Source organism: Mastacembelus armatus, chromosome 24, assembly GCF_900324485.2.
Source record: "Mastacembelus armatus chromosome 24, fMasArm1.2, whole genome shotgun sequence".
NCBI classification, from domain to species: Eukaryota; Metazoa; Chordata; class Actinopteri; order Synbranchiformes; family Mastacembelidae; genus Mastacembelus; species Mastacembelus armatus.
In genome coordinates this window covers 18,597,381-18,614,161 of record NC_046656.1, presented here as the reverse complement: position 1 = coordinate 18,614,161, position 16,781 = coordinate 18,597,381, and the positions used below count along the sequence as shown (strand labels likewise).

General features: G+C 44.0%; 2 protein-coding genes across 2 annotated transcripts; both read right to left on the bottom strand.

Annotated features, from left to right (window-relative positions):
• Positions 1-580: 580 nt before the first annotated feature.
• On the bottom strand, positions 581-5,504 carry xkr5a (XK related 5a). The gene is made up of 7 exons (XM_026319034.1): positions 5,372-5,504; positions 4,100-4,283; positions 3,694-3,878; positions 3,373-3,585; positions 2,873-3,042; positions 2,596-2,707; positions 581-1,638 (listed from the first exon to the last, which is right to left on the bottom strand). Exons 1-7 carry the CDS (start codon positions 5,502-5,504, stop codon positions 698-700), a joined length of 1,938 nt encoding a protein of 645 aa, XP_026174819.1. The 3' UTR covers positions 581-697.
• A 974-nt stretch (positions 5,505-6,478) lies between these two features.
• prdm1c (PR domain containing 1c, with ZNF domain) lies at positions 6,479-14,948 on the bottom strand. Its single transcript, XM_026319530.1, has 7 exons — positions 14,769-14,948; positions 13,177-13,434; positions 11,597-11,716; positions 10,342-10,594; positions 7,967-8,967; positions 7,731-7,859; positions 6,479-7,366 (listed from the first exon to the last, which is right to left on the bottom strand). Exons 1-7 carry the CDS (start codon positions 14,793-14,795, stop codon positions 6,896-6,898), a joined length of 2,259 nt encoding a protein of 752 aa, XP_026175315.1. The 5' UTR covers positions 14,796-14,948; the 3' UTR covers positions 6,479-6,895.
• Positions 14,949-16,781: the final 1,833 nt, after the last annotated feature.

The window sequence follows — 16,781 nt, the reverse complement described above, 5'->3', positions numbered from 1 at the left end:
GAAGCCAACGAAGCTCTGGCTTATGTTGAGTAGGTAGAGATTCCAAGGTCAGACACTCTGGTCCCCTTTAGATTCAGAAATAATTTCAGTTTTCTTATAGCTGATGTCAGTTATTAACATGAATAGCAGCAGTTTCAGTAAGTAACACAGAGGCCATCAGCTGTCTGAGATCATAAAGCAGCTGCATATTTCTAATTATGGTTATGGATAAAATTCATGGCTACTTTCTCACAATGCAATTAAAATCCCACAGAACAGGTGTTCATTTTATTGCACAGTATAATTCTTGAGGTTTACATGAATTTCTGCCAAAATTTTTAGGTAGAAGATGTGTCTAAGCTTCTTATACCACCCTACTGGCTAATTATTTATACTATTTAATTATCTTCTGGATGCTTGATGAAAACACTGCTGAAGGTTTCACCTCTGTGTGTCCAGTATTTGGGCAATGCATTGCTTCTAGAAAACAGGTGATGATTTGGAAAGAATACTGGCTAGGTCGTCATTATCTCCAAAATGTTGCATATGACATGCTCCACAGTGTACTAAATATATAGGCATACAGAGGTGAATTTTCTGCTGGCTTTCTCACCCTAAAACAGTTAGCAGCTGAATCAACGGCCTCTGAAAAGTTGGTGTACTGCTCTAATGATCGATCAGTTGCTGTCACTCTTTTCCTGATTTTGTCACAAGAAAGCTATAAATTATCGTCGTCTTCTCTCCGAGACATTATGAGCTGCCTCCTTGGACCTGTGAGATGGGGGATGCTGTAGGGAGAGTCCAGCAGTCCAGAGTCCAGTTTTGGAGTGGAAGTGCAACGTGTCCCAACCATGAGCCCACGAACATCTCTGTGAAGGGCCGGATCACTAGGGATAGAGTTAAGGCGAACCCCCTGTTCCAAACCGCCAATGTCCCTGTCCAAGCGAGGGTTGCTGGCACTGCTGGGAGACTGAGGATCAGCGCTGAAATACAGGGTTGAACTTGACTCTGTGGGGCAGAAATATGGCTCTGGACTGTCTCCAAACACAGACTTGCCCTCTGGTGAGCTGCGTTTAAAATCTGATGTGGGAGACTCCAGCGGGCTCTCCATTTCCAGGCTGTCATCCTCTTCTTCATGTTGTTCAGTTGATGTGGGTTCGCTCACACTCTGGAATTCATCTTTGCAGTCTGAGAGCGGTGCCAGACCCTTCCCCTGAGACTCAGAGGTGGAGACGCCCTCACAGCTGCCACCTGCTGTCAGAGTGCTGCCCTCGTTACTCTTATACTCGTGGTTGTACTCCTCCATGTCCAGCATTGTTGCTGCTCCACCAGCCCCATAGGCTCTGTTGATCTTCCCCAGGTCTCCTGTTTTAAGAGCCAGCCGTATCAAGAACCAGTGGTGATGGTAGCAAGGGCAGGAGCTGTTAGGGCGGCCCCTACAGGTTCCAGGGTGCTCCAGGAGAGAGCCAGCCACGCCTGAGAGTGAGAAGCTGCCATGGTTTTGGATAGAGGGAACTGGCAGGCTTTTGTCCCCAAGAGAGAAGGAGGACTCCCCCTGTTCTATACACGTGCTGCCCATGTGGTTGTGGTTCGTACCCTGGGAGATCTCTGTTGACTTGGGATGGAGGAACCGGTAGTACAGGACAAGAGAGGTAGCACCTGGGATGCACAGGGACAGGGAATAATTGATTTTTGTATGTTTTGGTAGAGCTGTGATTGACAATACAGTGTAGTCCAAATCACAATGAATGGCAGACAACAATGTGGCTGCCCTGGATTTGCCTTAACTTAAGTCACACACATGAATCATAATGAAGCTTTGGAGTTTTCTTCCAACTTGTGCTTGAGAAATACTCAAAGCTTTGGGACTTCAAACATCATTAGTACAGAGACATCTGCTGGATCATAAAACGTAGAGCAGCCTTTAAAGACTGGAACACTGCAATATGTGACAGTAGTATAATTAAATATGTCATCCAAAAAGCCTAGATATGAAATATTTCTACTAATAGTAAATATTAATGTACAGTATGGGTGTAGTTAAATCCCAGTGTGACTGTGGACTTATAACATGATGTGGTTGGAAAATGATATGAATTAAAAAATGCTGCAGGTGGAAAATATTGAAGTGTGCATCAATATATTTATCTTTCATCCTGGCCCACTAATGTCTGTGTAGATTCTCAGTTGTCCAGGGAAAGTTATCTAGAAGTTGAGTCATGGTAACTGGACTTTCAGTTCTTTAAAAGTGAAACGTATCGCCACCCATTCAAGTGGCTTCATCAGACATCAGATCAGACATCAGATCAGACATCAGATCAGACGTTGCCATGACTCAACCTCTAGACTGGCCCACTAATGTGCCAAAAAACTCCACTACCTATATTTCTATTACTTAACAAGTAGCAATTGCTATTTGTAATGCAGTACAGAAAGCTGTACAACTACTACTTCTATTCCTTTTAACCTATTTGAATCACCACTGGGGTTGTATTACTCACAAACCACACAGACCATTCGACTATATTGACCCTAGTCTAATTATAAGCTTTGACTATAAAAACATCCGAGACAAATATGTAACAAAACAGAGTGCAGATGGAGAGTGTGACTCACCGAGGAGGAAGCTACACAGCACAGCAGTGGGAAGGGTCATGTTGTCCCATGATGCTTCGCTAAGGAAGTCAGAGGCAGCAAGTAGCAGAGTGGCGTTCTCTACAAGCATGAACTGAGGGAGGAGAGAAGGTAATGCCATCAGTCATCTGCAGACTATAGACCCAGATAGGAAAATGACACTGGTAGCAATCTACCTATGTGCACATATGTTCTGCCATAAGAAAACAACACACTGAAACCAGGAGCAACAGCAGATTCATCCAAAGCCATGTCTTACTGCATAAAAGCTGGCCATGCGGAAACGTGATGGTCCATCTTTGATGTTGAGGAAGAGGAAGACGTGAACAAGCCCCAAGATGCTGTTAAAGGCACGCCAACACCAGGGGCCAGTGCAGATGTCTGGTTGCTGTGATACCAGCCAAAAGGAGGCCGTGAGCCAGTGGAACCCTGGAGGTCAACATAAAAATAGACTAGAAGGTACAAGCACTGATGCAGAGGAGCAAGTGACAAACTGGATCAAGAGGACACCTTGCAGCACTTTGACGGTAATTATATCACTCATTAACTTAAATGTGAATAAACAAAAATTTTACATATTTAACATTTACAATTTCTGTGTGATCTAGTCACAGAGGCTCTTGCACTTTTATTTGCATTTGTATACTATGTTCCTATACTGCAATGATTTATTATCATCTCGCTGTATACTTTCTCCTTTCAAGGGTGTCAGAGACAAGTGTCAGCTACACAAAGGCATCACTGGAGCTTGCTGCTCACCAGCTACTCCAAAGATCCACCAGTTAAAGACCCTGGCAAAGAACATGAGGCAAGTCACTCTGGCAGCCAGCATGCCTGCCCTCCACACCAGCTGGCACAGCAGGGCTGCCGGAGGCATGGCCAGGTGGCCCGGGCGGATCAGACAGCAAGCTCTACTGTACAGAACCAGGGCCCACGAAATTGACAGCACACACAGACCACAGCAGTAGGCCACTGGAGGTAAAAACAAAAGGAGAAGATATGAAGAAAAGCATTATCTGACTCAGACTAGAACAAATGACACATCACGAACATCATGTAGAGTGAAAAAAGCCTTTTTACCTGGTGACATGATGCCTACATCAGTAGACACCACAACATATGCCTGCAGCAGACTCTGAGGCAGTGTGAGGATGAGGGCCTCCAGAAGCCAAAGGGCAGCAACATCTGCCTGCTGCATGACAGCAGCTCCCAGCTCTGCCACTGAGCCCTGCATGCGCAGCACAGTCCTCATGCAGTCCCATAACCTGCCAGAGGGGGGAGCCAGAAATATATGGCAAAGTATGGATGCACAGAACCAGAGAGACAATAGTGTGATTGCAAATTTTACTGTGTACTTTGATGGGTGCTAAATATGTCAGGGTTGTCAGGTCCTACTAGGGATAGGAGCACATGGGATTAAATGCTAAAGATCGTTTCTAATGGTGCTAATGATGTTATATTTGTACATAACACAAAAAAAGCTCACCTTTTGAAAATCCCCAAGTGCAGAATGTGTATGACAGAGATATAGCATCGCCTGTCATCACCGTCATCATAGTACCATTTCGCACTTAGCAGTTGAACTGCTGTCCCCGGTAGAAAGAGGCCAAGAGTGAGGCCTGCCCACTGCATCTCTTCATTCCAAAGATAAAACCCTATACAGTAGATCACTGACACATTCACACACATAACACACAGGCATACAAATGCAAGGTAGTATAAATATCAGGTGCATGTATGTTTGTCTGATTTACAATGTAGTTGTGCAGTTTGTAAAGAGAACAACAGCACAAACACCCAGCATATGTGTGAGGATTTGTCAGAAGCTGCAGAGACCAGTACTTGAGAAATTAAAAGGCACGTGCACCTTGTGCACTGTCCTTTCATTAAAGGTAAAGCTCTCCAAATGAGATGATACAAGCTGCTCCAGGAAGAGAGCACAGTTAGATTTCAGGCTTTAACACAGTGGACAATTATTTGTCTTTAGTTACATAAGACTCCTTACACTTGTGAAATACTGACATGTCAGGGACCAGAAAGTGCACCACTGTATAGATGACACAGGTTGGGTCCTGTCCAGACCACAGTGAGTATTTTTATCAGCTGGGAAAGGTATAGGCCTATGTGCTGAAGACAAAGTCACACTGTACACACTCAGCCACCTTGTGGCTCCTGTGTCCTGCCCTTGCCCTATTGATCTGCTTAGTCAGGGAATCATCACACTGTGCTGCACAGTGTTTTAATAAAGAGTCCAGATGTGCACGAACTGGAAAACATCATAACCTCAATCCTAACGGTCAAATATTTTAATTAAATGTAAAAAATGAAATATATACGTTGAGGATTATATTCCTATAGGTATCAAGGACAGGCTTGTACTGCTTAATTAAGGCGAATTATTATCTGGTTGTGTGATCCTACTGAATGACCCCTGAAGGACCCGGGGCCAGTTTGGCCACCCCAGCTGTGCTGACCTGTTTATTGCTGCATAGGCTGAATTGCATTCAAATGCAAATTCAGTAACGTTAAAGGTTTTATTATAACGTTACCATCTGAATTGTCTATCCTGAACTAACGTTACGGCTGCTGGTGGTGGACTTCCAGCAAGAGGCATCATGGCTGTGCAACGGTACATTCCATTCATCAAACCTGCCACACAAACAGACCAAAACCTATTGTTTCAACCAGCATATTTCATTTCGGCTCGGAAGCCAACAAACTATCGGCCGCTACCGCTCGCAATTCTGTGCCCACTTACGAGCGCTCCGTTCGGCCACGATAACCAGCGCCGACACGCCGAACAGGACCGCCTGGCACCAGGCTATCCAGCACCCGCTCCGTCGGGCCGCCGACGGCATCCTGCGGGCTACCGCCGCAGCAGCGTTCATCATGATACGGATAGATGGCAAAGCGAATAATCCGGTGACATTATCCTGGGCATCCTTCACCCTGTGCAAATCCGCTCCCTTCTTCTCCCGCTGCCTGCCTCCCCGTCCAAAACATCTGACGTCAGTGCGCGATTTTAAAGCGGCATCGACCCGCACCGAGCACACCGCCCTCACCTGGGAAGCCTCACCTGTTCTACACTCCACACTGGCCGCTTCTTCAAACCATAAACGGCCTGTTATTTATCGATCTGAATCCCCACAGGTCAGGGTCAGCTTAGACTTTTATTAAGACTCAGTACTTAGCAAAAATATAGCTGATGTTCTTTTCTTCTGCCTGCAGGACCTTCATCTTTCAATGCTGTTCTTGCAGGGAGGTGAAAGACAAAGATAGACACCGTGACCTGCTGTATTCGTTTCACCAGTGGCTGTACTGTTAAACACACTAGGCCTCCTGATTCTGCTTTAAAGGCTGTAATGTGAGGATCAGAGTGACAGAGCATGACTGTATTGTTGGCAGATTCTGTTCTGGTTAAAAGACGCACTGCTGAGAAATAATATTCCAACTATATATCTTAGAATATACTGTAGAGTCACCTGTCACGCAGTTAAAAGGCTACTGAAACTAAAATATAATTGAGTGTATACAAAATTAGCAGGCTTTATAAATAATTAAAATGATTTTGTTATTTGTGCTATTTTGATATATTTTTTTTTAAGGGTGAAGGTTGATGCGTTCCTGATGATGAATATCCTAAGACTCATAACAGGATGTTTCTCTACGTCACACACACACACACACACACAGGCAGACACAAAGGCAATTATCACCCATACACACAAACAGTTATGTTCTACGTTATCATCTCAGTGCTTAGCTCATTTACAATCATGTCTGTACAGTAATTTTCACTTTAATTGAAAGACATAAATACACCTACATAGAGAAATAGTCCCACACAGTGAAACCACAACTAAAAGGCAGATCTTGTTTATGCATAATCACATGTTTGGCTGTTCCATGATGTTCGAGTGATATATTAAAAAAAAATAGCAGAAAATATCACAGTTCTGTGCTTTTATACATTTTTGATTAAAATTAGCAGAACACAATAAATTAACAAAGATGTATTCATAAAATGAATAAAGTCACTGGCCCCAGGCCATGCTGGTAAAATCTTGATTCTTCACACGCTACAGTCTCGTTTGAGAATAGGCTAGGCAATCCATGATTGAGATAAGGCTTTACTTCAAATAGGGCAGTAACAGACAGCTGCTGATTTGACCTATAAAGATTATATGGGTGGATTAGCAAGGCTGTCTTAGGGCTTTGCTATGCAGTCTGACTCCAGCTTGATGCTGGGTGGATGCAGAGGTAGAGGGCTGCCATGACGCAGCTAAACACCAGGACACTCTTTTGCTGATCTGTAGATTTTAAGCTCAGTGTCCCCTCTGGTGCCATCGTTCTGAGTGTCCATCTTCTGTATTAGGTCAACAACACTTCCCTTGTCAGTGTCGGCCTCTGCAGCCATGACCTCAAGCTGCTCCGCCGCCTCGGACATGTCAAACCTCTCGATCTCGGTGTTGACTCTGTGTAGCTCTTCTGGTGAGTGTGTGTGGGAGGCCGAGGGGGAGAGAGGGCAGAAGCCCTGGAGATGCACCTGAAGGCTGCAGTTGTGGAGATAGGCACAGGGGCAGTTGGGGCATCGGTGAGGCCGTTCCCCACTGTGCAGGCGTTTGTGGAGCTTGAGGTGGATGAATTGAGTAAAGCGTGCAGGGCAGAGCTTGCACTGGTAAGGCCTCTCACCTGAGTGTAGCCGTTGGTGGGTCTTCAAGTTACTAGTGCTACTGAAGCGCTTATGGCACACCTGTGTCAAAACCAGAGAAGACAATATGTTGTTTTTAACTTTTCTCTGTCACGTGTCCCACCAACTCTGAAGATGATACTTTGTTTTACTTGTAAATGTAAAAATCTAGTCATAATTGTATTAGCAGTTATCTGGTTGTTTGGATAAAGAAATAATCTTGTATATAACATGATGTAAAACAATCAATTGTCATTTTTATGTTTCATTCATACAGATTGAACAAGCAAGATATATATAAGTAATGATTATCATGGCTTTAGTAGTTCTTTACATCTGGACAGAGACAGGCTGATTGTTTCCCTGCTGCTTCCATGTTAAGCTAAGCTAAAAGGTTAAGCTATCTCTTTAGCAGCTGCAGCCATACCTTGCATTCATGTGGCTTCTCTCCTGTGTGAACCAGGTAGTGTTTCTGCAGGTGGGCCAGCTGAGTGAAATTCTTGTTGCAGGTCTGACACCTGAAGGGACGCTCTCCACTGTGTACTCGCAGATGGACCTGAGGATGGCATTACAGAGACGAGAATTTACTTTATTCTGTTAAATGTAAGAAAGTAAACAACTGCATCTAGGTATTACAGGAATTTCCCCATCGTGCTTTAATACCTTAAGGTTGGATAGCTGTCCAAAGACCTTTCCACAGACGTTGCACTCATAGCGAATCTTTCCATTCTGCCTGCTGAGAGGGTAAGACAGGGTCTTGTAGCCAATTATCTGCCCTCCTTGTTTGTTTTTCCTGAGGTCCACTGCATCTTCAGCATTGCTCTGAGTGGCTGAGGTGGGCTTAGAAGGGAGGCAGTCAGAGTAGGCGGCCATGCCCGCCGGTGGTGAGCATCCTCCAGGTGCAAGAGAGGGCAGTGCTCCGCGAAGTGAGGTGACCATAGGTGAGGCACTGGACTTAGGGGGTATAGTGAGGTCTGCGTGGACATTGCTGGAAGGACAGTGTTTGAATCCTATGAGATCATTCGAGAGGATCCCAAGGTTGCTTGTGCCTTTGGATATGAGGTCTTTGTTATCTTTGTGATTGCTGGCTGGAGAAAGAATGAGGTCTGGTTTGGTACTGGATAGTGCAAGTGTCAAGTCTTTGTTGGCTGGAGGGTGGAGGAGCTGTGGATAGCCATCAAAAGGCAGCAAATGAGATTGGAGTGTTAAGTGAGATTTCAGTCGATCGTTGTAAAATGGGTATGAACGAGGTAGAATGCTATTAAGGCCAAGTGTGTAGTGAGGCAGAAGATATGGAGCGTGCTTCAGAGCAGGATCAACTCGATCAGGCACAGAGAGCTCTTGGTAAGGTTTTGCTATAACAGGGCCTTGACTATGCTGAAAGTGCAAATGAGGAGGGACAGGGCTTCTGAGAGCTGGCCTTTTGGCAGCTGGAGGGCTACAGGATGGCAGAGGTGCATATCTGTGCTCATGAATTAAGTGAGGCTGGATTGGGTAGACAACACGAGGGCACAGTGGAAAAACTGCTGAGAGATCGGGGCGAGGCAAAGGATTGTCTGGATGTCTGGAACGGGTAGTCAGTGATTTAGACGGCTCATCTCGGAGGATTTCTGACACACTGTGTCCTCGTTTCCTTGTTGTCTTCTCCTGAGCTTTACTCTGTTCTGTGAGACAAATGAAACAATAGACATGTGACATCAGAAACAGGTTCTTTAAAACATTTTAAAATGTATAGTAGCTCTAACAATATTGTTAGTTGAAATACACGTCTGTGACATTGTTCTGATTTTTGAAGGTATCTACTCTTGCCCAACCCAATTTGAAGTAACCATGTGTGTTTTTATCAGGTGTGTGTGCCTCTTTCTGCACCGTCTCCCAGACTGGTCCTGGCACTCAATGAAAGTGGACACCAGAAGTGAAACAATAGATGCCTGATCAGGATACAGACAGTGTGGAGGACTGTGCTAGTGGGTACAGTATACTATTTACACTTTTACATATTTTACACTGGAGTAAAAGCTACTTATTTATAAGAAAAGTGATGAACCACAGATTTCACACATACATGAATAATCCTAAAATATGCTTAATAGCACGGAAAGTAGAGCAGCCATAACCTACAAATAAACTTTATTTTCCACAGAATTCTAGGCACAGGTCAAGCTTACTAAATGTTGATCTAAATTTATATTTCATCTGAGTAAGTTCTTAAATCCAGGAAGTCACGAGGAGAAACTTATTCCACACACAGGCAAAAGGAAGACAAAATACAGAAGTATTTCACCTAATCTCTGACACAATTAATGTCAGCCCACACAAACACAGCACCTCTTATCTACCATGTGCCCCTCTGTTACCCTTCCCCTGCTCCTGAGAGGCCAACTCTCAGCAAACAAACAGACAACACTCGGAGAGATATCAATCTGTCAGCGGGTTGCCTTGTCAGGAAGTTCAACTAGTCACTGGAGCTCTTCCTACCTCTCTTCCTCCTTAAGGACCAAATAAATAAGGGAGTCGTGCCAGAAGGCTGTCAGCACCTCAGGCAGCCTCTTCTGTGTGAGCATGTGTGAGCGTGCGTGTAAATGAGTATTTTGGTGTGTGAATGTGGCCTCCCTGTTAGCATGTGCGCTCTTTGTGTTTGTGAGTGAAAACCAACCGTTCTGTGCGTAAATGAGCTGTCAGCTGTATCTCTGTGTGGGGCTGAAAAAGGGAAACTGAAACATTGCCTAAAGTCCTGAAATTGGTCTCATCTTACTCTGTACTATGGCTACACCTGTGAGACAGGCCCTCTCTGCTTTCAGGACTCTGCTCTCTCCCTTTGTGTGCTGCTTTAACAAAAGGGCTGTGGGTGTGACTGAGTAACTTCTTAAACACCCACACAAAGAGTGTGTCAGTCTGCCAGCGTTTTGATCGGAAGCCTTACTAGACAATACACACCAGATTTGTCTCAAAGCGTGGGCATAGGGATGGTGTCTCTTAACTTTAGCAACAGCCCTTGCACCTTCCTAGATGGATACTACCACCACTCATATACTTACCATTACCCTCAATAGCCAGTTGGCCCAGTGGAGGGTAGTTACAGCGCTGGGCGAATTCAGGACAGTACCACACCAGAAGCTCCTGGCCCGGCTGAAGTGGTTTGATAGTGTAGAAGTAGACGTCCAGACCGTTCTGGCATGCAACCAGGTTCTGCTTCTCCACAGAACAGGCTGGGTTGACGTAGCGCATCCAGTTGCTCTGCTCCTCATTCAAGCCGTCCAGGATGTGGTGTAGGTGCCCATCCTCGAAGACCTACAGCATGAGGAAAGAGATAACAAGATCAGTGATAATTCAGGCGATGATGACAAATCAATACCATGGCATGCTTTGAATCTGAAACTATGATGTCACAGGTTTCTGATGCCTTTATGGTAAATACTGTATTTTGCTGACAAAGGTGCTGTCTGTCTTTTTGGCAGACAAGTCATCTGGAGTTACAGAAGCAACGAAAGCAAATTTCACTGTATGACTGGAATCTAATATTGGGTTTAATATTTTCCACTATACTAATCTCGCCTAAAACTTTCGTGGTGGAATCATCACTGCATCATTGAACAATTGCTGACCTTTTAAGACGCAGCTCATTCAAGCGTTAACCCTCCCCCCTGTTTAGGTCTATAAAACGCTCTGTATCTACTCTTTAAAGCTGAGCTTTCAGTTGAGTCATGTCTGCAGCTATGAACAGGCTGTCTGTGTTATGGCTGATGCAAATTTTGGTTGCATGATTTCAAGGTTGCTGACTCTTTACTGTAGACTTAAACGAATGTGAATGTGTGTAATGGAAGATGTCCTTGTGCTACTGATTGATAAACATAATTCTCAGGCTCAAAGCCACTTCCTTGCTTAGTCACTGTGAGAGTTGGTGAGTCGGGGGAAGCGTGGACATGTCTATGGTGTGTTTACTGGCAGTGATACCACTGCTGCGAGAGGCGGAGAGAAAGGAGAACCGCTGCGTCACTGAAACCAAACAGCTGTGCGTGTGTGACCTCAGACAGCCATGCACAGAACGGGCAAACTCTCTTATACAGTGCATGCACCTTAAATCTAGCATTTAAAGAATGGCAATGACAATGGCAAACAGCATCATATTTTCACAGGATGTCAGACATTGACCACAACTGCTAACCTGTGGCACCACACAGCCACAGCAACATCTCCAGATGGAGATACAGGATGTGAACAGTTTTGAAACACAAACAGATGAATTTCACATGCAAGTACACAAATCCAGAGACTCACATGCAGCTCACTTACCCTCCAAAAGTACTTCCTGTTAGCGTCTTTCAGCAGCGTTTCGTTGGTGTATCTTTCCCCCACCAGAGGACCAAAACGAGTCCCTTTAGGAATCAGCTCCTTACTGGTCACCCCGAGCACCTGTTTATCAGGAGTGCATGGAATCAAACAGAGAAGCTCACAGGATGGTGGCCTGAGCCAGCAGCTGATTACACACTGAGATAAAAAAAAAACATAATTACGAGGATAGCATTCTTAGGAATACAGTCCTCCTTATCTGATCCTCAATCCCCCTCCCTGTTTCATGATGATTAACATAAAGAATCACTGGAAAGCTGTGTCTCGAGAATAACTGTTTCCTGAAAAAGGGAATAAGCATTTAGGAAATTAGCTAAATGCTTATTCCACCAACTCTTCCACTAAGAAAATGAGAATTTTACTGTGGTGACTGAATGTGCTCTTTCCTTGCTGAATAATTCATAAGCCGATCACCAAAGTTATCTTTAGTTTCTCCGCCATATTAAAATTTCACCACTACTCTTGTTCTTCTAGCTCCAGGTGTGAAACTCACCCCTCTGTCTCAAGCCTTCAGGGTGGGGAAGGGAGGATAAGGTGTCAAGGACACACCCCAGCCAATCAACTGCACCTTGAGCTCTGTATTCAAATCCCCCTAAAGCAATGGTAATGTATTCTCTCTTTCATCTTGGTGCAATGCTGCCAAAGTGTACATAGATGGATCAACTACTACAGGCTTGGCTATACAGTTTATCTGTAGTTTATCCAGCTAGATTTACCCTTGCTTTTATCAGCTTTGTCTGTCCACTCCATTTGAGTTGCCCTAGTGTCATAGATTACTGTAACCTATCCTGTTCTTTTGGTGTCAACAACACTCCAGACAGACCTATTTAGAAAGTCAAAGTGGTAGCACAGGTATATTGCTACAGACACCTGGGCTATTTCCTCTGATCTCACCTGACTTCCATCTTTCAGGAGCCCTGCCCTAATCTTACACTAGGAAACCTAATGTTTTCTCATCATAAATAGTCCAGACTGGGTTATTCTTTTGTCATGCATTGACCACACTGTCTGTAATTCCCTAGCCCTTGTCAATGCAGTTAAACATAAATTATCCTTCACTGTAACTGCATCGCATTTAATGCAGACGATTATTTACAGTGCTGTTAATAAGATGGGCCCCAGTGCCTCAGCTTTGTGTTATGATTTAATTGTGTGCTTGGACAAAGGGTTGTGATTCTAAGGTAGCTACTAATCATAGAGACCTTGGGCTGAATGCTCAGGGGTTTGGCTATTGTCTCTGTCTTTGCCTCAGTGCAGTCATAGTAGAGAGGAAGGGCTGAAATTAGACAACACCATGTCAAAAATACTTCCCACCCAAGGATAGATGGCTGGATGGAAGAATGTGATAGAGTTGGCAGGTATATAAAGCTTAAACAACTATGACGTTTGCTAACAGATAATTTGCCTATACTAACTAGAAATATGTAATTATTTGACTGATTATTTGATCATTTCCAGTTTATTGTTTTAGCCTATTTGAATACTACCAACCATACTGTAACAAAGTTTACTTTGCTACATACCTCTGCTGTGTTGTGGCGGTGTTTCAGGACCAGGTTTCTGGGTAAGGATCTCTCAGCCCGTGTCCTCCAGTGGTTTTTGGACTCATCTTCCAGAGGCTGGTCCTTCACAATGTAAGTGCACTTCTCCTCAAACTCTGCTTCACTCCACGATGTCATGTCTACATCCTGTGTCTCTGGCATTGCTGCTGCGCTGACCCTTGTGCTTTGTGGTGACCTTTCTGAGGTTAACATGGCTGTGGTGCAGTGAGAGGCAGAGCCCTGCACAAAAGATGGAGAAATCAAGCACCAAATGTCAGTCATTCCATGCAGAGAAATCATTTTACATGAGACATCCTTTTCCTTTTACGTAAATAAAAAAATAATACAAACCACAAACTGAAGCATCAGGGGAAATAAAGATCTGAATAAAACTAAATTAAATTTGAGAGAGTGAGGTGTGAACCGTGAGACGCAGCAGCAAACTGGGGATGTTACAAAGGAGGTGAAGTGGCGAGGAATGCAACTTTCCCATCAACTGTTTCTACCGGACAAACAAACTTCAAAGTAGAACCTTCTGTTTGCTGCTCCGCTGCTCCCACTGTCCCATACATCCTGTGACTCTCCAAATCACAACCCCAGGTCTATACGGGAGGTTCCTGTGCACGTCAGCCCTGAAGCAGGACCACTTTCACAAGGAAACCAGTGCTCCCAGTGAATTGACCAGACTTCCTCTGACCTGACTGGGATTTGGCTCCCAGCCAACCCTCTTTCTCTTTCTTTCTCTGTTGCTCTGTGTCTCTCTCCCTTCTCAGGAAGATTGTTGTCAGGTAATCCAGCCCTGACGAAAACAGAGTGCCCAGACTGATCAAACAGCAAAATCGTGAAGAATGAAAGAAAAAAGATAGAGGGCTTGTGATTAACAGACAAAGCCCAGATATGCCTTTTCAGAACTTCTTCCTTTTAAGGCACATCCGTTTCCCTCTGACATAGCAGTAGATAAGATCTGTGGTTGCTAATATTTAGTAAGCACTCATAAGACTTCTAAAGAAATCATGTGCACTTGAGTGTAAATATAATTCACATAAATGGAAATTATCAGTCTGCTTTTTTCCCTAATTAAGCAGAAAGCCTTTAAAAGTCACATAGTAATCTGACATGTATGTGCAACACTGGCACATATGCTGCAATAACAAAAATATCTTATTCTCAAGAAGAAAAAAGAAGAAAAAAAAGAACAGATATATGGACAACGTTTCACTCTATTTTTCTCTGAAGTGTGTCACCACAGCTCACACAGAATGACTGTCACAAGTGTGACAGCTCAGTCCGAAACCATCAAACCTAGTGACACAGCAGAAAATATATACTGAAAATCAAGACATGAGTCAAAGGCACACAGCTGTGCCTCACAGGACAACATCTAACCGGCTGACTCTAGAAAGCATTCCTTACCAAAGTTTGACATTACGTTTCACAGGACAATGCCATGTTGCAGTAAAGAATGAAGTCAAATCAAAATACAGCTCTTACTGGTAAATAATTCAGAATACTTAGTATAATCTGTCCCTCATGACCATCGGTGAGATGGTTTCAGAAGGATGGTGCCAACTTACTTTGAAGCCTTGAGAGGAGCCACACATAGGGCAGGCTGTCTGTGTCTAGGAGCAACCAGTGGGTGTTCTCTGTCGTTTCTCTGTCAGCTTTTCACCCAGCCTTAGTATCCTGTGTACCTGCGTGTGACTGACTGCGCAACTGAACACTTGAGTGTGTGACTGTCTCTCTTGCTTCTTACATGGGAGGAGGGAAGGTGTGTGTGTGTTTGAAAGAGAAAGAGAGATACACTCCCTTTTCCTCTCATGCTCCCTCCCACTGCTCCCCTTTGCCCCATGACTCCTCCTTGGAGAGTATTTGTGTGTGTGTGTGTGTGTGTCTGTGTGTGTGTGTGTGTGTGTTACTGTCTTGCCTTGGGGCATAAGTTTTTCTCCAGGGGGGGTGCACAGGCTGTCACACAGCTATGTCCGGATCAGACAGATACGTCTTCATTTTCTGACAGTCACTCACTCCGTCTTCAGGTGAAAATAGACATACCTGTGTGTTGTGTTCGGAAGTTAAGGACACAGCACAGAGGAGATGAGATCATTTTTGCAAATGTGTAATGTGAAGTGAGATTTGGAAAGATGTCAAATCAGTTCAATTTAAGCTTTTAATATGTCACAGGAGAACTTGTTGCTTCAGGATTAAATGCAGCGTCTGTCATCATAAACCACATGGATATCACAAAGGTTCCAGAAATAACAAGTCTTGAATAACACTTTCTTATTTTAATACCGACTGGTGACCTGTCCAGGGTGTACTCCTACCTTTCACCCAAAGACAGCTGGGATAGGCTCCAAGCAGATCCCTAAATAGGAATAAACAGGTATAGACAATGGATGGATGGATGCTGTAATACAAACTAATACTATTACAGAGATCAGATCAAATTGGACAAAACTCACTAAAAATCCAGATTTTGTCAGAGAATGAATCATTAAAAATAATCTCTCTCCTGTTTTACATTAAAATAAAGAAGCAATCGGGGACGTTTTTAGTCTCTTGAGTATTAATAGATTGGGTAGATACTATGACATCTTTGAGTTTAGTAAAAGTATATAGTTGTTCAGACGTGTGAACATTAAGATATTACATTACTACTAAGAAAACACTTAATACAAGGTGCTGCAACTGTGGCATTACTTTACATTACTTTGCAAATCTTTAAAAGTCTAATAAGATAAATGCCTGTGTTTTCTCTTGCATGCAAAAAGGTTTTATCCTGTTTTCCCTTTCAGGAGATTTGTGTCCAGCTGTCTGTCCTTTTGTACTACTCAGTGGGGATGAGAGCCAGAATATGTGGGTACTTGTGTCATGCTGTAGGTTTTCTGTAGCTTGGCTTTCACCCCGTCTGCTCTCCCCTTGTTATTTTCTGTTAAAGCAACATTTGACTTGGCAGACTGCCAGCCAGCTTAAGAACTGCCTGAATCTTCTTACTCTGCATCCATGCACTTGACACGTGCCGTGTGTGAACACAGGAACTGCTGCAGGTCCGTGAATGCCGCAGCTGCATCAATGATGCACATTATTCTCATCTACTTTCTCAACTTTAGGGAATTCCATATTGCACTGTAATGTGTCAGGTGGTTTCTCCTTCGTGTTTGTGATGATTTGTTCTTCTTTTCATGCTTCCTGTCCCACTCACCACTGACCTGACCAAGCTACTAATTACGCCTGCTGACATGAGCCACCGTGTAATTTAAAATCCACTTCTCTCTCACTGTTTTGCTCCTTCACGTTGCCTTCAGTCATCTCATTCATCACCTTCCATTCAGCTCTCTACTGCTCCACCTCCTCCTCATCCTCTCTAATGCCTCGCTATGCAGCCCTTCTCTTCGCTGCAACTCTTACTCATGTTCTGTGACTAATTCACAAAATGACATGTACTTTTTGTATGAGTGGTGAAGAGGCCTCTGAGCTGAGATTACACTCACAACGTTTGTTTTGTGTGGGTGGATCTTTTTGAACATGGGCATATATAGGCCTACCTCTGTGGTTAGTTGGAACCTGACTATGACTACCTGATATTTGAC

Bases quoted from the DNA above. Each gene is read 5' to 3' on its own strand.
- prdm1c (XM_026319530.1), bottom strand. From the start codon at position 14,795: ATGTGTGGCTCCTCTCAAGGCTTCAAA. The intron at 13,435-14,768 runs GTAAGTTGGCAC...TCTTTTGTGCAG, and splicing joins GCTCCTCTCAAGGCTTCAAA to GGCTCTGCCTCTCACTGCAC. The intron at 11,717-13,176 runs GTATGTAGCAAA...CCTGATAAACAG, and splicing joins ACCGCCACAACACAGCAGAG to GTGCTCGGGGTGACCAGTAA.
- xkr5a (XM_026319034.1), bottom strand. From the start codon at position 5,504: ATGATGAACGCTGCTGCGGCGGTAGCCCGCAGGATGCCGTCGGCGGCC. The intron at 3,879-4,099 runs GTGAGCTTTTTT...CCCCTCTGGCAG, and splicing joins CACTTGGGGATTTTCAAAAG to GTTATGGGACTGCATGAGGA. The intron at 2,708-2,872 runs GTAAGACATGGC...CTCCTCCCTCAG, and splicing joins GCATGGCCAGCTTTTATGCA to TTCATGCTTGTAGAGAACGC.